General features: G+C 41.2%; 1 protein-coding gene across 4 annotated transcripts in view; it reads left to right on the top strand.

The window, feature by feature from the left end:
• The window catches only part of LOC128658211 (uncharacterized), a 149,781-nt gene that overhangs the window by 84,933 nt on the left and 37,363 nt on the right, over positions 1-27,485 (top strand). For 3 of the 4 annotated variants that reach the window (XM_053712740.1, XM_053712741.1, XM_053712742.1), the window contains exons 12-13: positions 3,065-3,367; positions 10,736-10,855. In XM_053712740.1, the coding sequence (XP_053568715.1) occupies positions 3,065-3,367; positions 10,736-10,855 (423 nt within the window). The remainder of the gene's footprint in view (positions 1-3,064; positions 3,368-10,735; positions 10,856-27,485) is intronic. The other variant, XM_053712744.1, reaches the window with a different exon arrangement.

A 27,485-nucleotide genomic window follows, 5' to 3' on the forward strand; every position in this document is an offset into this window, starting at 1 on the left:
TGTATACCTGTGTATTTAGTATATATATATATGTGTGTGTATTTGTGTATGTATTCATGTCGGTATGTGTATACCTGTGTATTTAGTATATATATATATATATATATATATATGTGTGTATTTGTGTATGTATTCATGTCGGTATGTGTATACCTGTGTAGTTAGTATATATATGTGTGTGTATTTGCGTATGTATTCATGTCGGTATGTGTATACCTGTGTATTTAGTATATATATATATGTGTGTATTTGTGTATGTATTCATGTCGGTATGTGTATACCTGTGTATTTAGTATATATATGTGTGTGTATTTGCGTATGTATTCATGTCGGTATGTGTATACCTGTGTATTTAGTATATATATATATGTGTGTGTATTTGCGTATGTATTCATGTCGGTATGTGTATACCTGTGTATTTAGTATATATATATGTGTGTATTTGTGTATGTATTCATGTCGATATGTGTATACCTGTGTATTTAGTATATATATATATATATATATATATATATATATGTGTGTATGTATTTGTGTATGTATTCATGTCGGTATGTGTATACCTGTGTATTTAGTATATATATATATATATATGTGTATGTATTTGTGTATGTATTCATGTCGGTATGTGTATACCTGTGTATTTAGTATATATATATATGTGTGTGTATTTGTGTATGTATTCATGTCGGTATGTGTATACCTGTGTATTTAGTATATATATATATATATGTGTGTATTTGTGTATGTATTCATGTCGGTATGTGTATACCTGTGTATTTAGTATATATATATATGTGTGTATTTGTGTATGTATTCATGTCGGTATGTGTATACCTGTGTATTTAGTATATATATATATATGTGTGTATTTGTGTATGTATTCATTTCGGTATGTGTATACCTGTGTATTTAGTATATATATATATATGTGTGTATTTGTGTATGTATTCATGTCGGTATGTGTATACCTGTGTATTTAGTATATATATATATGTGTGTATTTGTGTATGTATTCATGTCGGTATGTGTATACCTGTGTATTTAGTATATATATATATGTGTGTATTTGTGTATGTATTCATGTCGGTATGTGTATACCTGTGTATTTAGATTGTAAGCTTGGGATTCTCTCTAAGAGCAGCTCACGTTGTATAAAAGTGCATCTACAACTGTGCTAAAGGCACGGTGCTCCTCTCCTTTTGTTTGTTAATGCAAGTGCAGTACCTTGTATACATAAGGTCTCATTGTGTGTTATTGTATTGTGCCTGTATAATTGTAATGTACTTATGTATAGCACTGCACCAAATGATGATGCTTTATAAATAAATAATAATAATAATGTGTTGATATGGGCACACATACATATAAACACATATATACAGTTTTCAGCCTTCCACAGTCAAATACCTTAAAACATGCAATATCATTTTTAGTCATTTTCGAAAGTATATATATACTGTACATATATGTGTGTGTTTATGTACTGCATGCATCTGTGTGCACATACATATTCACACACATATATAGACATGTATACATAAGCACATGCACATATTTAGACATATATATTTACACATTGGAGCCCTTTCCAGTCAAACACCTTACCATACCCCTTGTAATCCCTTAAAAAAAAAATCAGTGTTAAAAATATATATTTTTTTATTAAATATCTGTATATATGAGCGTGATTTTAATATATTTGTAACCCTTCTACTTTACATCAGGTCTCAAGTAACTCTAATTCATCTCTTAGAATTTTCAACTTGTAATATCAGCGCTATTTAGTGTGGTTGCGATATCTATTGAACGTAATTGGCGCGCTAGAGTGATGTCGGCCACACTAAACCTTTTCTAGTAAATCTAATTTACCATGGACTTGTACTATCCAGTTCAAGCTAATGATACTGCTTATCGCGTCCCATGCTATCATTAGCGTGCCACGTGTAATCTAGTCCATTGATGGGGTCCAATGAGTAGCATGACTACATAACACTACATGATATACATGCTCCTCAGAAGATGATTGGCTGCTTTTTCAGCTACATGAACCTTTATTAATCTGAACCTGGTGCAGAATGCCTTAAAGGGACATGAAACACAATTTTTTTCTTTCATGTTTTACAAAGAGCATGCAATTTTAAACAACTTTCTAATTTACTTCTATTATCTAATTTGCTTCATTCTCTTGATATCTTTTGCTGAAAAGCATATATAGATAGGCTCAGTAGCTGCTGTTTTGTGGCTGCACATAGATGCCACATATGATTGGCTCACCCATGTGCATTGCTGTTTCCTAAACAAAGTATTTGTGAAGAATGAAGTAAATTAAATAATAGAAGTAAATTGGAATGTTGTTTAAAATTGTATTCTCTATCTGAAAAAAAAGTGTTTTTGGGGTTAAATGTCCCTTTAAAGGGACCCAAATGCTAAATCACAGTGATGAAGTTAATCTGTAAAAAGCTGACTAGAAAATATCACGTGAACCTCCCTGTGTAAAAAATGAAGATATCACACTTTGCGTTACTATGATTTCCTCATAATCTTGCTAGACTTCATAGTAATCTAGTGACTGCACCTGCACAGATGAACACTACCTTGTAAGTCTTGAGACTAGTGTCTTGATTGGCTGCTTAAAGTCCCTTTGTAATATGATGTGGCTGGTGACGAAAACTATCTTGCTTTTTTACATAGAGATGATCATGTGATATTTTACAGGTGCACTGTATAATTTACATCAGGGAAACGTGTCCTTTTAAGTAACTGAAATACTCAGATTGTCGCCATGGGTGTATGGACCCTCTCATGGTTACTTGTCTAAAGCTAATGGGTTAGGAACTGACCATGTGACAACGATTTCCTCTATCCCAGAAATAAGACGACAGATGTATAGAAGCCAGGTGGCCCATAGATAGCCATGTTTACAGATATAATTTACAGCATTAATTGTATTAGTCTCTCACTGATTTGACCCCGGGCTGCAAAATTACAACTTGTTGCAGAGGCTGAGTGAGCTTTTTGTTGTGTACAGCCTGAGCAGCTGTTTGTCCTTCTGTCCCTACAGACAGAGCCCCCACTAGAAACTAGTCACCAGGATAGCCCTCCTGAGGTGTGTGAGAGTGACACGTGTGTGCCCCCACCTGCCAGGACCTCAAGGCCTCGTCGGTATGAACGGCAGGCACACAGCCCCATGTCCCTGCAACATCACCTCTCCCAGCTTGCCACAGACATCCAGAAAGAGAGTCAGCTCAGGGGAGATCAGGAGGGGACACCAGGGCCAAAGCGTTCTGAGGGGCCCTTGTGGCTGGAACCCAGAGAGCCACCAGTCGGCGCAGAAAGTGTTGAACAGGAGGAAACTGTGTACACGGTAAGGACCAGACAAGTGCTCAGGATAACAAGACACTGACCATCCATCATACAGATCACTGGGTTCCTCTGTATGCCCAGCAAGTACACCATATACCCTGCATGTATAGATCCCCCATCCCTGTATGTATAGATCCCCCATCCCTGTATGTATAGATCCCCCATCCTTGCATGTATAGATCCCCCATAGCTGTATGTATAGATCCCCCATCCCTGCATGTATAGATCCCCCATCCCTGCATGTATAGATCCCCCATCCCTGTATGTATAGATCCCCCATCCCTGTATGTATAGATCCCCCATCCTTGCATGTATAGATCCCCCATCCCTGTATGTATAGATCCCCCATCCCTGCATGTATAGATCCCCCATCCTTGCATGTAATGATCCATCATCCATGTATGTATAGATCCCTCATCCCTGTATGACTATAGATCCCCCATCTCTGTATAACTATAGATCCCCCATCCCTGTATGACTATAGATCCCTCATCCTTGTATGACTATATATCCCCCATCCCTGTATGACTATAGATCCCCCATCCCTGTATGACTATAGATCCCCCATCCCTGTATGACTATAGATCCCCCATCCCTGCATGTATAGATCCCTCATCCTTGTATGTATAGATCCCTCATCCCTGTATGTATATATCCCCCATCCCTGTGTGTATAGATCCCTCATCCCTGTATGTATAGATCCCCTATCCCTGCATGTATAGATCCCCTATCCCTGCATGTATAGATCCCCCATCCCTGTATGTATAGATCCTCCATCCCTGTATGTATAGATCCCTCATCCTTGTATGTATAGATCCCCTATCCCTGCATGTATAGATCCCCCATCCCTGTATGACTATAGATCCCCCATCCCTGCATGTATAGATCCCTCATCCTTGTATGTATAGATCCCCCATCCCTGTATGTATATATCCCCCATCCCTGTGTGTATAGATCCCTCATCCCTGTATGTATAGATCCCCTATCCCTGCATGTATAGATCCCCTATCCCTGCATGTATAGATCCCCCATCCCTGTATGTATAGATCCTCCATCCCTGTATGTATAGATCCCCCATCCCTGTATGTATAGATCCCCCATCCCTGTATGTATAGATCCCCCATACCTCCCTAAACCTTAACTAAAAAAAAACAGACAATTATATTTTGAACGCACATACAGAATATATTTTGAACGCACATACATAATATATTTTGAACGCACATACAGTATACATTTTGAACGCACATACAGTATACATTTTGAACGCACATACAGTATACATTTTGAACGCACATACAGTAATCATTTTGAATGCACATACAGTATATATTTTGAACGCACATACAGTATATATTTTGAACGCACATACAGTATACATTTTGAACGCACATACAGTATATATTTTGAACGCACATACAGTATATATTTTGAACGCACATACAGTATATATTTTGAACGCACATACAGTATACATTTTGAACGCACATATAGTATACATTTTGAATGCACATACAGTAATCATTTTGAATGCACATACAGTATATATTTTGAACGCACATACAGTATACATTTTGAATGCACATACAGTATATATTTTGAACGCACATATAGTATATATTTTGAACGCACATACAGTATATATTTTGAACGCACATATAGTATACATTTTGAATGCACATACAGTATATATTTTGAACGCACATACAGTATATATTTTGAACGCACATACAGTATATATTTTGAACGCACATACAGTATACATTTTGAATGCACATACAGTATACATTTTGAACGCACATACAGTATACATTTTGAATGCACATACAGTATATATTTTGAACGCACATACAGTATACATTTTGAACGCACATACAGTAATCATTTTGAATGCACATACAGTATATATTTTGAACGCACATACAGTATACATTTTGAACGCACATACAGTAATCATTTTGAATGCACATACAGTATATATTTTGAACGCACATACAGTATATATTTTGAACGCACATACAGTATACATTTTGAACGCACATACAGTATACATTTTGAATGCACATACAGTATATATTTTGAACGCACATACAGTATACATTTTGAACGCACATACAGTAATCATTTTGAATGCACATACAGTATATATTTTGAATGCACATACAGTATATATTTTGAACGCACATACAGTATACATTTTGAACGCACATACAGTATACATTTTGAACGCACATACAGTATATATTTTGAACGCACATATAGTATACATTTTGAATGCACATACAGTATATATTTTGAACGCACATACAGTATATATTTTGAACGCACATACAGTATACATTTTGAACGCACATATAGTATACATTTTGAATGCACATACAGTAATCATTTTGAATGCACATACAGTATATATTTTGAACGCACATACAGTATACATTTTGAATGCACATACAGTATATATTTTGAACGCACATATAGTATATATTTTGAACGCACATACAGTATATATTTTGAACGCACATATAGTATACATTTTGAATGCACATACAGTATATATTTTGAACGCACATACAGTATATATTTTGAACGCACATACAGTATATATTTTGAACGCACATACAGTATATATTTTGAACGCACATACAGTAATCATTTTGAATGCACATACAGTATATATTTTGAATGCACATACAGTATATATTTTGAACGCACATACAGTATATATTTTGAACGCACATACAGTATACATTTTGAACGCACATACAGTATATATTTCATAAGACCTCAAAAATATTTTATTCATCAAAGATTAGTGTTGTAAAGTGACAAAACTGTAACTTTATCTTGCTACACAAATACACGACTTGTAAGGAGGTACTGGGTGCAAACACATAAACCAATGTCTGAAGAGACAAGGAAACTTAACCATTTATGGCTACATAACAAGTGGCGTACAATCACTAGCGCAGGTGTGTTATTTTGTGCTCGGTCTCCAGCTAAGAATAACTCACAATCTGTATTACTAGCGGAGCGCAATCACTAGCGCAGGTGTGTTATCTTGTACAGATGTTAGCGCACCCGCCCTGTCCTACATACAGATGTTAGCGCACCCGCCTTGTCCTACATACAGATGTTAGTGCACCCGCCCTGTCCTACATAAAGACATTAGCGCACCCGCCCTGTCCTACATACAGATGTTAGCGCACCCGCCCTGTCCTACATACAGACGTTAGCGCACCCGCCCTGTCCTACATACAGACGTTAGCGCACCCGCCCTGTCCTACATACAGACGTTAGCGCACCCGCCCTGTCCTACAGATGTTAGCGCACCCACCCAGTCCTACATACAGATGTTAGCGCACCCGCTCTGTCCTACATACAGATTTAAGAGCACCCGCCCTGTCCTACATACAGATGTTAGAGCACCTGCCCTATCCTACATACAGATGTTAGCGCACCCGCCCTGTCCTACATACAGATGTTAGCGCACCCACCCTGTCCTACATACAGATGTTAGCGCACCCGCCCTATCTTACATACAGATGTTAGCGCACCCGCCCTGTCCTACATACAGATGTTAGCGCACCTGCCCTGTCCTACATACAGATGTTAGCGCACCCGCCCTATCCTACATACAGACGTTAGTGCACCTGCCCTGTCCTACATACAGATGTTAGCGCACCTGCCTTGTCCTACATACAGATGTTAGTGCACCCGCCCTGTCCTACATACAGATGTTAGTGCACCCGCCCTGTCCTACATACAGATGTTAGCGCACCTGCCCTGTCCTACATACAGATGTTAGCGCACCTGCCCTATCCTACATACAGACGTTAGTGCACCTGCCCTGTCCTACATACAGATGTTAGTGCACCTGCCTTGTCCTACATACAGATGTTAGTGCACCCGCCCTGTCCTACATACAGATGTTAGTGCACCCGCCCTGTCCTACATACAGATGTTAGTGCACCCGCCCTGTCCTACATACAGAAGTTAGTGCACCCGCCCTGTCCTACATACAGATGTTAGTGCACAAGCCTTGTCCTACATACAGATGTTAGTGCACCCGCCCTGTCCTACATACAGATGTTAGTGCACCCGCCCTGTCCTACATACAGAAGTTAGTGCACCCGCTCTGTCCTACATACAGACGTTAGTGCACCCGCCTTGTCCTACATTCAGATGTAAGTGCACCTGCCCTATCTTACATACAGATGTTAGTGCACCCGCCTTGTCCTACATACAGACGTTAGCGCACCCGCCCTATCTTACATACAGATGTTAGTGCACCCGCCTTGTCCTACATACAGATGTTAGCGCACCCGCCCTATCCTACAGATGTTAGCGCACCCGCCCTGTCCTACATACAGACGTTAGTGCACCTGCCCTGTCCTACATACAGACGTTAGCGCACCCGCCCTGTCCTACATACAGACGTTAGCGCACCCGCCCTGTCCTACATACAGACGTTAGCGCACTCGCCCTGTCCTACATACAGATGTTAGCGCACACGCCTTGTCCTACATACAGATGTTAGCGCACCCGCCCTATCCTACAGATGTTAGCGAACCCGCCCTGTTCTACATACAGACGTTAACGCACCCACCCTGTCCTAAATACAGATGTTAGCGCACCCGCCCTGTCCTACATACAGATGTTAGCGCACCCACCCTGTCCTACATACAGATGTTAGTGCACCCGCCCTGTCCTACATACAGAAGTTAGTACACCTGCTCTGTCCTACATACAGACGTTAGTGCACCCGCCTTGTCCTACATACAGATGTTAGCGCACACGCCTTGTCCTACATACAGATGTTAGCGCACCCGCCCTATCCTACAGATGTTAGCAAACCCGCCCTGTCCTACATACAGACGTTAGCGCACCCGCCCTGTCCTACATACAGATGTTAGCGCACCCGCCCTGTCCTAGATACAGATGTTAGCGCACCCGCCCTGTCCTACATACCGACGTTAGCGCACCCGCCCTGTCCTACAGATGTTAGCGCACCCGCCCTGTCCTACATACAGACGTTAGCGCACCCGCCCTGTCCTACATACAGATGTTAGCGCACCCGCCCTGTCCTACATACAGACGTTAGCGCACCCGCCCTATCCTACATACAGATGTTAGCGCACTCGCCCTGTCCTACATACAGATGTTAGCGCACCCGCCCTGTCCTACATACAGATGTTAGCGCACTCGCCCTGTCCTACATACAGATGTTAGCGCACCCGCCCTGTCCTACATACAGATGTTAGCGCACCTGCCCTATCCTACAGATGTTAGCGCACCCACCCTGTCCTACATACAGACGTTAGCGCACCCGCCCTGTCCTACATACAGACGTTAGCTCACCCACCCTGTCCTACATACAGATGTTAGCGCACCCGCCCTATCTTACATACAGATGTTAGCGCACCCACCCTATCCTACAGATGTTAGCGCACCCACCCTATCTTACATACAGATGTTAGCGTACCCACCCTATCTTACATACAGATGTTAGCGCACCCACCCTATCTTACATACAGATGTTAGCGCACCCGCCCTATCTTACATACAGATGTTAGCGCACCCGCCCTATCTTACATACAGATGTTAGCGCACCCACCCTATCCTACAGATGTTAGCGCACCCGCCCTATCTTACATACAGATGTTAGCGCACCCGCCCTATCTTACATACAGATGTTAGCGCACCCGCCCTATCCTACAGATGTTAGCGCACCCACCCTGTCCTACATACAGATGTTAGCGCACCCACCCTGTCCTACATACAGATGTTAGCGCACCCACCCTATCCTATAGATGTTAGCGCACCCGCCCTATCCTACAGATGTTAGCGCACCCACCCTGTCCTACATACAGATGTTAGCGCACCCACCCTATCCTACAGATGTTAGCGCACCCGCCCTATCTTACATACAGATGTTAGCGCATCCACCCTATCTTACATACAGATGTTGGCGCACCCGCCCTATCCCACAGATGTTAGCGCACCCGCCCTATCTTAAATACAGATGCTAGCGCACCCACCCTATCAGATGCTAGCGCACCCGCCCTATCCTACAGATGTTAGCGCACCCGCCCTATCTTACCATACAGACATTAGCGCACCCACCCTATCCTACAGATGTTTGCGCACCCGCCCTATCTTAAATACAGATGCTAGCGCACCCGCCCTATCCTACAGATGTTAGCGCACCTGCCCTATCTTACCATACAGACGTTAGCGCACCCACCCTATCCTATAGATGTTAGCGCACCCGCCCTATCCTACAGGTGTTAGTGCACCCGCCCTATCCTACAGATGTTAGCGCACCCGCCCTATCCTACAGATGTTAGCGCACCCGCCCTATCCTACAGGTGTTAGTGCACCCGCCCTATCCTACAGATGTTAGCGCACCCGCCCTATCCTACAGATGTTAGCGCACCCGCCCTATCCTACAGATGTTAGCGCACCCGCCCTATCCTACAGATGTTAGCACACCCGCCCTATCCTACAGATGTTAGCGCACCCGCCCTATCCTACAGATGTTAGCGCACCCGCCCCTATCCTACAGATGTTAGCTCACCCCGCCCTATCCTACAGATGTTAGCGCACCCGCCCTATCTTACATACAGATGTTAGCGCACCCGCCCTATCCTACAGGTGTTAGCGCACCCTAGACTATGTCTGGAGCAATAAAAAATAACTTGTAACAAGTACAAAAATAGAAGCGATTGAGCGATGGTAACACACAATAGTGCTAATATTTTTGCGCTCCACTTGCACTCTGGGCCTCACTGGCACAGTAGCATAAACGGTGAATTTAAAAGACTTGACATGAATTATTTTTTATAAGAAAATGAAACTGGTTTCTACTTTGTGCATACCAGTTAGTATAGCAAAGCTACAGCGCATTAATAGACACTCAGGTATAATCTATCTGCCTGTGTTACGCTTCTTTGAAGAAATAATGTGTAAAATACATTTATTAAACATCTTGTATTTTTGTCCTTTTAAAGGGACATTGAAGACAAATTTAAATGTATCCCCCTTTCCACACCCTCCCTTACTTGTGATCCTGCGACCAATCAGATGCTGTATACAGATATTCCTGTGGTCATGTGCATCAAGTTGTTGCACATGCCGAATGAAGATAGCTTGGTCTTGCAAAAGCTTGATCACTGTTTGCTGTCACCTGCACAATGGAAATAAATGTATAGTACATATATGTTTCTTCAGGAGGAGGTAGCTAATTACACAAAACATAATGACCTTTTAACTAAATCACAATGTTTTACTGTCCTTGAGGTGTGAGCACCTTCTCTCTCATTCCTTCTCTATATTATGTCTCCCCTCTCTCTCTGCCTCTGGCATGCAGCCCCCTCCCACCAAGTCCTCAGGTCTAGCCACCTTCTGGAAGCGCTGTCAGGGGCTGTTAGGCAACAAATTCAGTAGCTTAAAGAGAAAGAATCGAGTTTCGCTCCCCAGTGTGGAAGAGGTAACCACCCTGTCAAAGTGCATGGTGTGGAGTGGCAACAGCTGGGTGCATGGTGTGGAGTGGCAGCAGCTAGGTGCAGGCTGGGAGTGGTGGCAGCTAAGTGTAGGTGTGGAATGGTGGCAGCTAGGTGCAGGCTGGCAGTGGTGGCAGCTAGGTGCAGGTGTGGAGTGGTGGCAGCTAGGTGCATGCTGAGAGTGGTGGTAGCTAGGTGTAGGTGTGGAGTGGCAGCAGCTAGGTGCATGGTGTGGAGTGGCAGCAGCTAGGTGCATGGTGTGGAGTGGCAGCAGCTAGGTGCAGGTGGAGAGTGGCAGCAGCTAGGTGCAGGTGGAGAGTGGTGGCAGCTAAGTGTAGGTGTGGAATGGTGGCAGCTAGGTGCAGGCTGGGAGTGGTGGCAGCTAGGTGTAGGTGTGGGATGGTGGCAGCTAGGTGCAGGTGTGGAGTGGTTGCAGCGAGGTGCATGCTAGGAGGGGTGGCAGCTAGGTGCAGGTGTGGAGGGGTTGCAGCTAGGTACAGGTGTGGAGTGGTTGCATCTAGGTGCATTATGGGAGGGGTGGCAGCTAGGTACAGGTGTGGAGTGGTTGCAGTTAGGTGCAGGTGTGGAGGGGTGGCAGCTAGGTGCAGGCTGGGAGTGGTGGCAGCTAAGTGTAGGTGTGGAATGGTGGCAGCTAGGTGCAGGCTGGGAGTGGTGGCAGCTATGTGTAGGTGTGGAATGGTGGCAGCTAGGTGCAGGTGTGGAGTGGTTGCAGCTAGGTGCATGCTGGGAGGGGTGGCAGCTAGGTGCAGGTGTGGAGGGGTTGCAGCTAGGTACAGGTGTGGAGTGGTTGCAGTTAGGTGCAGGTGTGGAGGGGTGGCAGCTAGGTGCAGGTGTGGAGGGGTTTCAGCTAGGTGCATGCTGGGAGGGGTGGCAGCTAGGTGCAGGTGTGGAGTGGTTGCAGCTAGGTGCATACTGGGAGGGGTGGCAGCTAGGTGCATGCTGGGAGGGGTGGCAACTAGGTACAGGTGTGGAGTGGTTGCAGCTAGGTACAGGTGTGGAGTGGTTGCAGCTAGGTGCATGCTGGGAGGGGTGGCAGCTAGGTGCATGCTGGGAGGGGTGGCAGCTAGGTGCAGGTGGGGAGTCGTGGCAGCTAGGTGCAGGCTGGGAGTGGTGGCAACTAAGTGTAGGTGTGGAATGGTAGCAGCTAGGTGCAGGTGTGGAGTGGTGGCAGCTAGGTACAGGCTGGCAGTGGTGGCAGCTAGGTGCATGCTGGGAGTGGTGGCAGCTAGGTGCATGCTGGGAGTGGTGGCAGTTAGGTGCATGCTGGGAGGGGTGGCAGCTAGCTGTAGGTGTGGAGTGCAGTATGATGTGGTTTTATAACAATTTAGTTGCATTCAGCTGTGCACACAGATTCACTGAGAATGCAAAGCTCTCTCTAGGTACTGCAGGTCTAATGCTAATCTGCTAAAGCTCTCTCTAGGTACTGCAGGTCTAATGCTAATCTGCTAAAGCTCTCTCTAGGTACTGCAGGTCTAATGCTAATCTGCTGAAGCTCGGCCATCTCTGTATTCTTTAGTAAATATATATTGTCTATTAGAGGAACTTGTTAGTGAATCTCGGCACTTAACATCTGGGAGGGACTAAAGAGGGTCTGATAGAAACTATCGGTTAGATTTAGAGTTCTGCGGCCAAAGGGGTGCGTTAGCTACGCGTGCTTTTTTTTCCCCGCACCTTTTAAATACTGCTGGTATTTAGAGTTCACAGAAGGGCTGCGTTAGGCTCCAAAAAAGGGAGCGTAGAGCATATTTACCGCCACTGCAACTCTCGATACCAGCGGTGCTTACGGACGCGGCCAGCTTCAAAAACGTGCTCGTGCACAATTCCCCCATAGGAAACAATGGGGCTGTTTGAGCTGAAAAAAAACCTAACACCTGCAAAAAAGCAGCGTTCAGCTCCTAACGCAGCCCCATTGTTTCCTATGGGGAAACAGTTTCTAAGTCTGCACCTAACACCCTAACATGTACCCCGAGTCTAAACACCCCTAACCTTACACTTATTAACCCCTAATCTGCCGTCCCTGCTATCGCCGCTGACCCCTGCATATTATTATTAACCCCTAATCTGCCGCTCCGTACACCGCCGCAACCTACGTTATCCCTATGTACCCCTAATCTGCTGCCCCTAACACCGCCGACCCCTATATTATATTTATTAACCCCTAATCTGCCGCCCCCGCTATCGCTGACCCCTGCATATTATTATTAACCCCCTAATCTGCCGCTCCGTACACCGCCGCAACCTACGTTATCCCTATGTACCCCTAATCTGCTGCCCCTAACACCGCTGACCCCCTATATTATATTTATTAACCCTAATCTGCCCCCACAACGTCGCTTCCACCTACCTACAATAATTAACCCCTAATCTGCCGACCGGACCTCACCGCTACTCTAATAAATGTATTAACCCCTAAAGCTAAGTCTAACCCTAACACTAACACCCCCCTAAGTTAAATATAATTTAAATCTAATGAAATAAATTAACTCTTATTAAATAAATTATTCCTATTTAAAGCTAAATACTTACCTGTAAAATAAACCCTAATATAGCTACAATATAAATAATAATTATATTGTAGCTATTTTAGGATTAATATTTATTTTACAGGCAACTTTGTATTTATTTTAACCAGGTACAATAGCTATTAAATAGTTAATAACTATTTAATAGTTACCTAGTTAAAATAATTACAAAATTACCTGTAAAATAAATCCTAACCTAAGTTACAATTATACCTAACACTACACTATCAATAAATAACTTAAATAAACTACCTACAATTATCTACAATTAAACCTAACACTACACTATCAATAAATTAATTAAATACAATACCTACAAATAATTACAATGAAATAAACTAACTAAAGTACAAAAAATAAAAAAGAACTAAGTTACAAAAAATAAAAAAATATTTACAAACATTAGAAAATATTACAACAATTTTAAACTAATTACACCTACTCTAAGCCCCCTAATAAAATAACAAAGCCCCCCAAAATAAAACAAATGCCCTACCCTATTCTAAAATTAAAATAGAAAAGCTCTTTTACCTTACCAGCCCTTAAAAGGGCCCTTTGCGGGGCATGCCCCAAAGAATTCAGCTCTTTTGCCTGTAAAAAAAAACATACAATACCCCCCCCCCAACATTACAACCCACCACCCACATACCCCTAATCTAACCCCAAACCCCCCTTAAATAAACCTAACACTAAGCCCCTGAAGATCTTCCTACCTTGTCTTCACCATGCCAGGTATCACCGATCGCTCCAGGCTCCGAATTCTTCATCCAAGCCCAAGCGGGGGCTGGAGATCCATCATCCGGCTTGAAGTCTTCTATCAAGCAGCGGCTGAAGAGGTCCAGAAGAGGCTCCAAAGTCTTCATCCTATCCGGGCAGAAGAGTAGATCCGGACCGGCAACCATCTTCTTCCAAGCGGTGACAAGCGGCTCCATCTTGAAGACCTCCAGCGCGGATCCATCCTCTTCTTGCGACGTCCTAAGTCCGAATGAAGGTTCCTTTAAATGACGTCATCCAAATGGCGTCCCTCGAATTCCGATTGGCTGATAGGATTCTATCAGCCAATCGGAATTAAGGTAGGAAAATTCTGATTGGCTGATGGAATCAGCCAATCAGATTCAAGTTCAATCCGATTGGCTGATCCGATCAGCCAATCAGATTGAGCTCGCATTCTATTGGCTGTTCCGATCAGCCAATAGAATGCAAGCTCAATCTGATTGGCTGATCGGATCAGCCAGTTGGATTGAACTTGATTCTGATTGGCTGATGGAATCAGCCAATCAGAATTTTCCTACCTTAATTCGAGGGACGCCATCTTGGATGACGTAATTTAAAGGAACCTTCATTCGGACTTAGGATGTCGCAAGAAGAGGATGGATCCACGCTGGAGGTCTTCAAGATGGAGCCGCTTGTCACCGCTTGGAAGAAGATGGTTGCCGGTCCGGATCTACTCTTCTGCCCGGATAGGATGAAGACTTTGGAGCCTCTTCTGGACCTCTTCAGCCGCTGCTTGATAGAAGACTTCAAGCCGGATGATGGATCTCCAGCCCCCGCTTGGGCTTGGATGAAGAATTCGGAGCCTGGAGCGATCGGTGATACCTGGCATGGTGAAGACAAGGTAGGAAGATCTTCAGGGGCTTAGTGTTAGGTTTATTTAAGGGGGGTTTGGGTTAGATTAGGGGTATGTGGGTGGTGGGTTGTAATGTTGGGGGGGGGTATTGTATGTTTTTTTTTACAGGCAAAAGAGCTGAATTCTTTGGGGCATGCCCCGCAAAGGGCCCTTTTAAGGGCTGGTAAGGTAAAAGAGCTTTTCTATTTTAATTTTAGAATAGGGTAGGGCATTTTTTTTATTTTGGGGGGCTTTGTTATTTTATTAGGGGGCTTAGAGTAGGTGTAATTAGTTTAAAATTGTTGTAATATTTTTCTAATGTTTGTAAATATTTTTTTATTTTTTGTAACTTAGTTCTTTTTTATTTTTTGTACTTTAGTTAGTTTATTTCATTGTATTTATTTGTAGGTATTTTATTTAATTAATTTATTGATAGTTTAGTGTTAGGTTTAATTGTAGATAATTGTAGGTAGTTTATTTATTTATTGATAGTGTAGTGTTAGGTTTAATTGTAGATAATTGTAGGTAGTTTATTTAATTAATTTAATGATAGTATAGTGTTAGGTTTAATTGTAACTTAGGTTAGGATTTATTTTACAGGTAATTTTGTAATTATTTTAACTAGGTAACTATTAAATAGTTCTTAACTATTTAATAGCTATTGTACCTGGTTAAAATAAATACAAAGTTGCCTGTAAAATAAATATTAATCCTAAAATAGCTACAATATAATTATAATTTATATTGTAGCTATATTAGGGTTTATTTTACAGGTAAGAATTTAGCTTTAAATAGGAATAATTTATTTAATAAGAGTTAATTTATTTCGTTAGATACAAATTATATTTAATTTAGGGGGGTGTTAGTGTTAGGGTTAGACTTAGCTTTAGGGGTTAATACATTTATTATAGTAGCGGTGTGGTCCGGTCGGCAGATTAGGGGTTAATAATTGTAGGTAGGTGGAGGCAACATTGGGGGCGGCAGATTAGGGGTTAATAAATATAATATAGGGGTTGGCTGTGTTAGGGGCAGCAGATTAGGGGTACATAGGTATAATGTAGGTTGCGGCGGTGTACGGAGCGGCAGATTAGGGGTTAAAAAAAATATGCAGGTGTCAGCGATAGCGGGGGCGGCAGATTAGGGGTTAATAAATATTATGTAGGTGTCGGCGGTATTAGGGGCAGCAGATTAGGGGTACATAGGGATAATGTAGGTTGCGGCGGTGTGCGGTCGGCAGATTAGGGGTTAAAAAAATTTAATAGAGTGGCGGCGATGTGGGGGGCCTCGGTTTAGGGGTACATAGGTAGTTTATGGGTGTTAGTGTACTTTATAGCACAGTAGTTAAGAGCTTTATGAACCGGCGTTAGCCCAGAAAGCTCTTAACTCCTGTTTTTTTTCTGCGGCTGGAGTTTTGTCGTTAGATTTCTAACGCTCACTTCAGACACGACTCTAAATACCGGCGTTAGAAAGATCCCATTGAAAAGATAGGATACGCAATTGGCGTAGGGGGATCTGCGGTATGGAAAAGTCGCGGCTGCAAAGTGAGCGCTAGACCCTTTCCTGACTGACTCCAAATACCAGCGGTAGCCCAAAACCAGCGTTAGGAGCCTCTAACGCTGGTTTTGACGGCTAACGCCAAACTCTAAATCTAGCCGTTCGGCTCAGGGCAGTTACTGCATTTAGTGACTTCTGCCAGACTTACTAAAATACAGCTCTGTTCAGTTGTGGCCATTTTTAACTTTCTATAATGACGTTTTGCTTAAACTCTTTCTCAGCTTCAGTCCCCGTGTCCTCTAAAAGGGTCAATTTTAGGATTTCCCCACCTGAAGCTACAAGTCAGTAACAAATATTACAGACAGTAAACACCTTGAGATTTTTATATAAAAGGTTTAGTTATGCTTAATGACTTTGCAATATTTTATTTGCCCCCTTTTCATGTAATTTAGCTTTGAATATTGAGCACTCTCTAATTCCCAGAACTTAAACTGCACCTGCTGACTTCTCAAGGCTAACCATGCTACATACATGTCCCTAATTGGCTTTAACTGTTAACAACTACAAAACAATGCACTTTATAACAATGTCAGCGACCCTGTTGTCTGAGGACTAAAGCCCAGAATGACTCCTCCATATAAGGGAAATGATGGGTTGGGTTTAACTGCAGTAAAAAGGATGTACATGTCTGCTATGTTATTCTATAGCAGCACAACAGAAATGTTTTGTCATTACAAGTGGCGCGCTATTTAGCGCTAACTCGACTTGGGCAAGAAGACGAACTTTGAATATCCCCACTGCATTAACATATTCTCCCATAGACTTCAATGGAGCTAAAACATATTCTCATGTGCGTTTACCCAACATGAAATATTAATATGTCACACTCCAATGTTCGTTATATATATATGTATAAGCATATGTTCTGCAATATATATTTATATATATATATATATATATACACACACACATGATTACATATAGGTATAGATATATACAGATATATATGGGAATATCTATTTATAAATACGTAAAACATTCTGCTATGTGAAGAACATTGGAATGTGAAATATTTACAGTAAATACATAAACACTATTATATATGAATATTGCATACAAAAACTTTTACTGGTTTTCAGCTACTTAACTGCAAAGGGCTCCAATGCATTTGAATATATGTGTTTATATGTGTACATTTGTATTTATGTGTGTATATGTCTATAAATACATATATACATATAAATACATATGTACACACATAAATACATATATACACATATAAATACATATGTACACACATATATTCACATATAAATACATATGTACACACATATATACAAATATATATACATATGTACTCACATAAATACATATATACACATATAAATACATATGTACACACATAAATACATATATACACATATAAATACATATGTACACACATATACACATAAATACATATATATTCACATATAAATACATATGTAAACACATATATACACATATAAATACATATGTACACACATATATACAAATATATATACATATGTACTCACATAAATACATATGTACACACATAAATACATATATACACATATAAATACATATGTACACACATATATACACATATAAATACATATGTACACACATATATACAAATATATATATACATATGTACTCACATAAATACATATATACACATATAAATACATATGTACACACATAAATACATATATACACATATAAATACATATGTACACACATATACACATAAATACATATATACACATATAAATACATATGTAAACACATATATACACATATAAATACATATGTACACACATAAATACATATATACACATATAAATACATATGTAAACACATATATACACATATAAATACATATGTACACACATATATACAAATATATATACATATGTACTCACATAAATACATATATACACATATAAATACATATGTAGACGCATAAATACATATATACATATGCACACACATATATATATATATACATATATACACAAATAAATACAAATGCACACCCATATATACACAAATAAATACATAAACACATATGTACACACATATATAAACATAAATATATATATATATATATACATATAAATGCATATATACACACATATATACACATAAATACATATATACACATATAAATACAGAAATATGTATGTACCTACATATATATATATATATATATATACACATAAATACATATTTACACACATATATACACATAAATACATATATACACATATAAATACATAAATACATATGTACACACATATATACACATAAATACATATAAATACATATGTACACACATACATATATATATATATATATATATATATATACCCACAGGTAGCCCTCAGTTTACGCCGGGGTTAGGTTCCAGGAGGAATGGTTGTAAATCGAAACTGTTGTAAATTGAAACTCAGTTTATAATGTAAGTCAATGGGAAGTGAGGGAGTTAGGCTCCAGGCCCCTCTCAAAATTGACATAAGTAACCTATAATACATTACTTTTAAAGCTTTGAAATGAAGACTTTAAATGCTAAACAGTATTATAAACCTAATAATATAGATTGTATCATCATTAAACTAAGTTTAATGAACAAAAACATTTGCTAACAGCACCTAATTAAATAATTACACAACAGACTGCATCATCATCAAACTAAGTTTAATGAACAAAAACGTTTTTTTTACTTGCATTTTTTTGCAAACAGTTCTCTGCATTGTTAGCATGTTAGATAATATTGGGTCTGCACCTATTCTATGCATTTCAATCTGCAGTGATTAATAGGCAGTTAGGCACCCTCACCTCAAGCTGCTGGACAGGAAGATAATAGGGAAGTGGCTGCTCGATAGCTAATGTCTGCTCTGTGTACACAGATCAATTTCAGACTGCTAAGTTGCATACATTTGCTGCAAAACAAGCGGACAGCTCCACCTACTGGCTATTTTAATTAGTGCACATGACTGAAAAAAAGGTTGTTATTCTGAAACGGCGCAAATTGAACCGGCGTAAACCGAGGGCCACCTGTATATGTATACATACAAATGCATCTTTAGGCATGTATATGTATGTATCTCTATGTTAAATTCCTTTTCCTGCCTTTTATTTTTCTAACACCTAAGACCTCATATCATATCTAAGATTTTTACTGTCCCTTTAAGCTTCTGAACTGTCCAAGGTGGGAAACCTGCCCTGTAAACGGTACATGGGAAATGGATTGTAGAAACATAGCTCTGCGTTTTGGTTGTAAAGTCTTCATCCGCATAAATACATATATACACATATAAATACATATATACACATATAAATACATAAATACATATGTACACACATAAATACATATATACACATATAAATACATATGTACACACATATATACACATAAATACACATATAAATACATATATACACAAATAAATACATAAATACATATGTACATACATATATACAGGTGAAACTCGAAAAATTAGAATATCGTGCAAAAGTTCATTTATTTCACTAATGCAACTTAAAAGGTGAAACTAATATATGAGATAGACTCATTACATGCAAAGCAAGATAGTTCAAGCCGTGATTTGTCATAATTGTGATGATTATGGCTTACAGCTCATAAAAACCCCAAATCTACAATTTTTTGAAAATTAGAATATGGTGAAAAGGTGCAATATTCTAGGCTCAAAGTGTCCAACTCTAATCAGCTAATTAAGCCATAACACCTGCAAAGGGTTCCTGAGCCTTTAAATTGTCTCTCAGTCTGGTTCAGTAGGAATCACAATCATGGGAAAGACTGCTGACCTGACAGTTGTGCAGAAAACCATCATTGACACCCTCCATAAGGAGGGAAAGCCTCAAAAGGTAACTGCAAACGAAGTTGGATGTTCCCAAAGTGCTGTATCAAAGCACATTAATAGAAAGTTATGTGGAAGGGAAAAGTGTGGAAGAAAAAGGTGCACAAGCAGCAGGGATGACAGCAGCCTGGAGAGGATTGTCAGGAAAAGGCCATTCAAAAGTGTTGGTGACTTTCACAAGGAGTGGACTGAGGCTGGAGTCAGTGCATCAAGAGCCACCACACACAGACAGATCCTGGACATGGGCTTCAAATGTCGTATTCCTCTTGTCAAGCCACACCTGAACAACAAACGTCAGAAGCGTCTAACCTGGGCTAAAGAAAAACTGACCTGGTCTGTTGCTCAGTGGTCCAAAGTCCTCTTTTCTGATGAGAACAAATTTTGCATCTCATTTGAAAACCAAGGACCCAGAGTATGGAGGAAGAATGAAGAGGCACACACTGCAAGATGCTTGAAGTCCAGTGTGAAGTTTCCACAGTCTGTGTTGATTTGGGGAGCCATGTCATCTGCTGGTGTTGGTCCACTGTGCTTCATTAAATCCAGGGTCAACGCAGCCGTCTACCATGAGATTTTGGAGCACTTCATGCTTCCTTCCGCAGACGAGCTCTATGGGGATGCTGACTTAATTTTCCAGCAGGACTTGGCACCTGCCCACACTGCCAAAAGCACCAAAACCTGGTTCAATGACCGTGGGATTACTGTGCTTTATTGGCCAGCAAACTCGCCTGACCTTAACCCCATAGAGAATCTATGGGGCATTGCCAAGAGAAAGATGAGAGACATGAGACCGAACAATGCAGAAGAGCTGAAGGCTGCTATTGAAGATCCTGGTCTTCCATAACACCTCAGCAGTGCCACAGGCTGATAGCTACCATGCCACGCCGCATTGAGGCAGTATTTGCTGCAAAAGGGGCCCAAACCAAGTACTGAGTACATACAGTATGCATGCTTATACTTTTCAAAGGTCCGATATTGTTCTATGTACAATCCTTGTTTCATTGATTACATGTAATATTCTAATTTTCTGAGATTGTGGATTTGGGGTTTTCATGAGCTGTAAGCCATAATCATGACAATTATGACAAATCACGGCTTGAACTATCTTGCTTTGCATGTAATGAGTCTATCTCATATATTAGTTTCACCTTTTAATTTGCATTAGTGAAATAAATAAACTTTTGCACGATATTCTAATTTTTCGAGTTTCACCTGTACACATAAAATAAAAATATAAATACATATATACACAAATAAATACATATGCAAATATATAAGAACCAGTAGGTGGCGCTATAGGGCAATAGTTGTAAATGTACCTATTACTTTATGTTATTTCATTCAGTAATTATTTCAAAAAATCTGTTTTTACACATAAGAAAATATTTATTCATTATATTCATAAATTCATAAATTATTTAAAAGACATGTCACAATGAAATAAGCATAAAATCAATTAGATGTGATCTCAATTTTTTAAAACCATATAAAATATAGACACGGGTGTCAGAATGATATTCTGTGCAAATTAATAATATGTACAAGAATATAACAAATGCAATTTAGAAACAATTAATATTTGTTTAAGAAAAAGAAAAACATAATTTATGCTTACCTGATAAATTTATTTCTCTTGTAGTGTATCCAGTCCACGGATCATCCATTACTTATGGGATATTCTCCTTCCCAACAGGAAGTTGCAAGAGGATCACCCACAGCCGAGCTGCTATATAGCTCCTCCCCTTACTGCCATATCCAGTCATTCGACCGAAACAAACCGAGAAAGGAGAAACCATAGGGTGCAGTGGTGACAGTAGTTTAATTAAAATTTAGACCTGCCTTAAAAGGACAGGGCGGGCCGTGGACTGGATACACTACAAGAGAAATAAATTTATCAGGTAAGCATAAATTATGTTTTCTCTTGTTAAGTGTATCCAGTCCACGGATCATCCATTACTTATGGGATACCAATACCAAAGCTAAAGTACACGGATGATGGGAGGGACAAGGCAGGAACTGAAGCGGAAGGAACCACTGCCTGTAGAACCTTTCTCCCAAAAACAGCCTCCGAAGAAGCAAAATTATCAAATTTGTAAAATTTTGAAAAGGTATGAAGCGAAGACTAAGTCGCAGCCTTGCAAATCTATTCAACAGAGGCCTCATTTTTAAAGGCCCAGGTGGAAGCCACAGCTCTAGTAGAATGAGCTGTAATTCTTTCAGGGGGCTGCTGTCCAGCAGTCTCATAGGCTAAACGGATTATACTCCGAAGCCAAAAAGAAAGAGAGGTTACCGAGGCCTTTTGACCTCTCCTCTGTCCAGAGTAAACAACAAACAGGTTAGATGTTTGACGAAAATCTTTAGTAGCTTGTAAGTAAAACTTCAAGGCACGGACTACATCTAGATTATGCAAAAGACGTTCCTTCTTTGAAGAAGGATTAGGACATAATGATGGAACAACAATCTCTTGATTGATATTTTTGTTAGAAACCACCTTGGGTAAAAAACCCAGGCTTTGTACGCAGAACTACTTTATCTGAATGAAAGATCAGATAAGGAGAATCACAATGTAAGGCAGATAACTCAGAGACTCTTTGAGCCGAGGAAATAGCCATCAGAAACAGAACTTTCCATGATAGAAGTTTGATATCAATAGAATGAAGGGGTTCAAACGGAACCACTTGAAGAACTTTAAGAACCAAGTTTAAGCTCCATGGAGGAGCAACAGGTTTAAACACAGGCTTAATTCTAACTAAAGCCTGATCAAATGCCTGAACGTCTGGAACTTCTGCCAGACGCTTGTGTAAAAGAATAGACAGAGCAGAAATCTGTCCCTTTAAAGAACTAGCTGATAATCCTTTGTCCAAACCCTCTTGGAGGAAGGACAATATCCTAGGAATCCTAACCCTACTCCATGAGTAATTCTTGAATTCGCACCAATGAAGATATTTACGCCATATCTTGTGGTAGATTTTCCTAGTGACAGGCTTTCGTGCCTGTATTAAGGTATCAATGACTGACTCGGAGAAGCCACGCTTTGATAGGATCAAGCGTTCAATCTCCATGCAGTCAGTCTCAGAGAAATCAGATTTGGATGATTGAAAGGACCTTGTATTAGAAGGTCTTGTCTCAGAGGCAGAGTCCATGGTGGAAAGGATGACATGTCCACTAGGTCTGCATACCAGGTCCTGCGTGGCCATGCAGGCGCTATCAGAATCACCGATGCTCTCTCCTGTCTGATTTTGGCAATCAGTCGAGGGAGCAGAGGAAACGGTGGAAACACATAAGCCAGGTTGAAGAACCAAGGAGCTGCTAGAGCATCTATCAGCGTCGCTTCTGGGACCCTGGACCTGGATCCGTAACAAGGAAGCTTGGCGTTCTGGCGAGACGCCATGAGATCCAGTTCTGGTTTGCCCCAACGATGGACCAGTTGAGCAAACACCTCCGGATGGAGCTCCCACTCCCCCGGATGAAAAGTCTGACGACTTAGAAAATCCGCCTCCCAGTTCTCTACGCCCGGGATATGGATCGCTGATAGGTGGCAAGAGTGAGTCTCTGCCCAGCGAATTATCTTGGAGACTTCTGACATCGCTAGGGAACTCCTGGTTCCCCCTTGATGGTTGATGTAAGCCACAGTCGTGATATTGTCCGACTGAAATCTGATGAACCTCAGTGTTGCTAACTGAGGCCAAGCTAGAAGAGCATTGAATATTGCTCTTAACTCCAGAATATTTATTGGGAGGAGTCTCTCCTCCTGAGTCCATGAACCCTGCGCCTTCAGGGAGTTCCAGACTGCACCCCAACCTAGAAGGCTGGCATCTGTTGTTACAACCGTCCAATCTGGTCTGCGAAAGGTCATACCCTTGGACAGGTGGACCCGAGATAACCACCAGAGAAGAGAGTCTCTGGTTTCCTGATCCAGATTTAGTAGAGGGGACAAATCTGTGTAATCCCCATTCCACTGACTGAGCATGCATAATTGCAGCGGTCTGAGATGCAGGCGCGCAAATGGCACTATGTCCATTGCCGCTACCATTAAGCCAATTACCTCCATGCACTGAGCCACCGCAGGACGCGGAGTGGAGTGAAGAACACGGCAAGCATTTAGAAGTTTTGATAACCTGGACTCCGTCAGGTAAATTTTCATTTCTACAGAATCTATAAGAGTCCCTAGGAAGGAAACCCTTGTGAGAGGAGATAGAGAACTCTTTTCTTCGTTCACCTTCCACCCATGTGACCTCAGAAATGCCAGAACTATCTCTGTATGAGACTTGGCCATTTGAAAGCTTGACGCCTGTATCAGGATGTCGTCTAGATACGGAGCCACCGCTATTCCTCGCGGCCTTAGAACCGCCAGAAGTGAGCCCAGAACCTTTGTAAAAATTCTTGGGGCTGTAGCCAACCCGAAGGGAAGAGCTACAAATTGGTAATGCCTGTCTAGAAAGCCAAACCTCAGGAACCGATGATGATTCTTGTGAATCGGAACGTGAAGGTAGGCATCCTTTAAGTCCACTGTGGTCATGTACTGACCCTCTTGGATCATGGGTAAGATGGTTCGAATAGTTTCCATCTTGAATGATGGAACTCTGAGGAATTTGTTTAAGATCTTTAGATCCAAAATTGGTCTGAAGGTTCCCTCTTTTTTGGGAACCACAAACAGATTTGAATAGAAACCCTGTCCTTGTTCCATCCGCGGAACTGGATGGATCACTCCCATTACTAGGAGGTCTTGCACGCAGCGTAGGAATGCCTCTTTCTTTATCTGGTTTGCAGATAATCTTGAAAGGTGAAATCTCCCTTGTGGAGGAGAAGCTTTGAAGTCCAGAAGATATCCCTGAGATATGATCTCCAATGCCCAGGGATCCTGAAGATCTCTTGCCCAGGCCTGGGCGAAGAGAGAAAGTCTGCCCCCCACTAGATCCGTTGCCGGATAGGGGGCCGTTGTTTCATGCTGTCTTGGAGGCAGCAGCAGGCTTTCTGGCGCTTACCCTTGTACCAGGACTGGTTAGATTTCCAGGCCTGCTTAGATTGAGCAAAAGTTCCTTCTTGTTTTGAAGCAGAGGAAGTTGATGCTGTACCTGCCTTGAAATTTTGAAAGGCACGAAAATTAGACTGTTTGGCCCTTGATTTGGGCCCTGTCCTGAGGAAAGGGTATGACCCTTACCTCCAGTAATGTCAGCAATAATTTCTTTCAAACCAGGCCCGAATAAGGTCTGCCCCTTGAAAGGAATGTTAAGTAATTTAGACTTTGAAGTCACGTCAGCTGACCAGGATTTAAGCCATAGCGCCCTACGTGCCTGGATGGCGAATCCGGAATTCTTAGCCGTTAGTTTAGTCAAATGAACAATGGCATCAGAAACAAATGAGTTAGCTAGCTTAAGTGTTCTAAGCTTGTCAATGATTTCAGTCAATGGAGCTGTATGGATGGCCTCTTCCAGGGCCTCAAACCAGAATGCCGCCGCAGCAGTGACAGGCGTAATGCATGCAAGGGGCTGTAAAATGAAACCTTGTTGAATAAACATTTTCTTAAGGTAACCCTCTAATTTTTTATCCATTGGATCTGAAAAAGCACAACTGTCCTCAACCGGGATAGTGGTACGCTTTGCTAAAGTAGAAACTGCTCCCTCCACCTTAGGGACCGTCTGCCATAAGTCCCGTGTAGTGGCGTCTATGGGAAACATTTTTCTAAATATAGGAGGGGGGGGAAATGGCACACCGGGTCTATCCCACTCCTTACTAATAATTTCTGTAAACCTTTTAGGTATTGGAAAAACATCAGTACACACCGGCACTGCATAGTATTTATTAGGGATGCACCGATACCGATACTAGTATTGGTATCGGTACCGATACCAAGTATTTGCATGAGTACTTGTACTCGTGCAAATGTACCGATACTTAAAAACCGATACCTCCACTTCCTACCCATATGCTATCTTGTGGCGTTTTTTCAAACTGCTTGTTGCCATTTCATTTTAAACTGGAGTGGAGACTAAACTAAAAATTGTTTACTACTGTTCTGACAATACAAATTGCTGTTGTTTGTATTATTGTAGTAGAGATCACTGTACCTCGTTCAGACAAACCCCTGAAGTACTGGGCAGTTAATAAACAGATTTCCAGGTCTGGCTAAAATGTCCCAAAAATATCTTTCTGCCCCATGCAGTAGTGTGGAAAGTGAAAGACTGTTCAGCTTAGAGTCGAACCTCCATACACATGTCAGATTGATGTTATATAACAGCCCTACATCCCAATTGCATCACCCCTTTAAATGTAATATTTTATTGTAATATTTTTTATTTATAAACATGTTTAGTGAACTTTTTATTATTTCATAATGTCTTTTGAATTACAGCCCTTTATAATTATAAAGAAGGAATCTTAAATAATTAGTCTGTATTGTGCTTGGTAAACTGTCACATGACATTATAAAAAAGTATCGGTAATTGGTATCGGCGAGTATTTGAAAACAAGTATCGGTACTTGTACTCAGTCATACAAAAATGGTATCGGTGCAACCCTAGTATTTATCCAGTCTACACAATTTCTCTGGCACTGCAATTGTGTCACAGTCATTCAGAGCAGCTAACACCTCCCCAAGCAATACACGGAGGTTCTCAAGCTTAAATTTAAAATTAGAAATCTCTGAATCAGGTTTCCCCGAGTCAGAGATGTCACCCACAGACTGAAGCTCTCCGTCCTCAGGTTCTGCATATTGTGACGCAGTATCAGACATGGCTCTTACAGCAACTACGCGCTCTGTATCTCGTCTAACCCCAGAGCTATCGCGCTTGCCTCTTAATTCAGGCAATCTGGCTAATACCGCTGACAGGGTATTATCCATGATCGCAGCCATGTCCTGCAAAGTAATCGCTATGGACGTCCCTGATGTACTTGGCGCCATATTAGCGTGCGTCCCTTGAGCGGGAGGCAAAGGGTCCGACACGTGGGGAGAGTTAGTCTGCATAACTTCCCCCCTCGACAGAACCCTCTGGTGACAATTCTTTTATAGATAAAGACTGATCTTTACTGTTTAAGGTGAAATCAATACATTTAGTACACATTCTCCTATGGG

This window comes from Bombina bombina, chromosome 4 (assembly GCF_027579735.1).
Source record: "Bombina bombina isolate aBomBom1 chromosome 4, aBomBom1.pri, whole genome shotgun sequence".
Taxonomy (NCBI): Eukaryota; Metazoa; Chordata; class Amphibia; order Anura; family Bombinatoridae; genus Bombina; species Bombina bombina.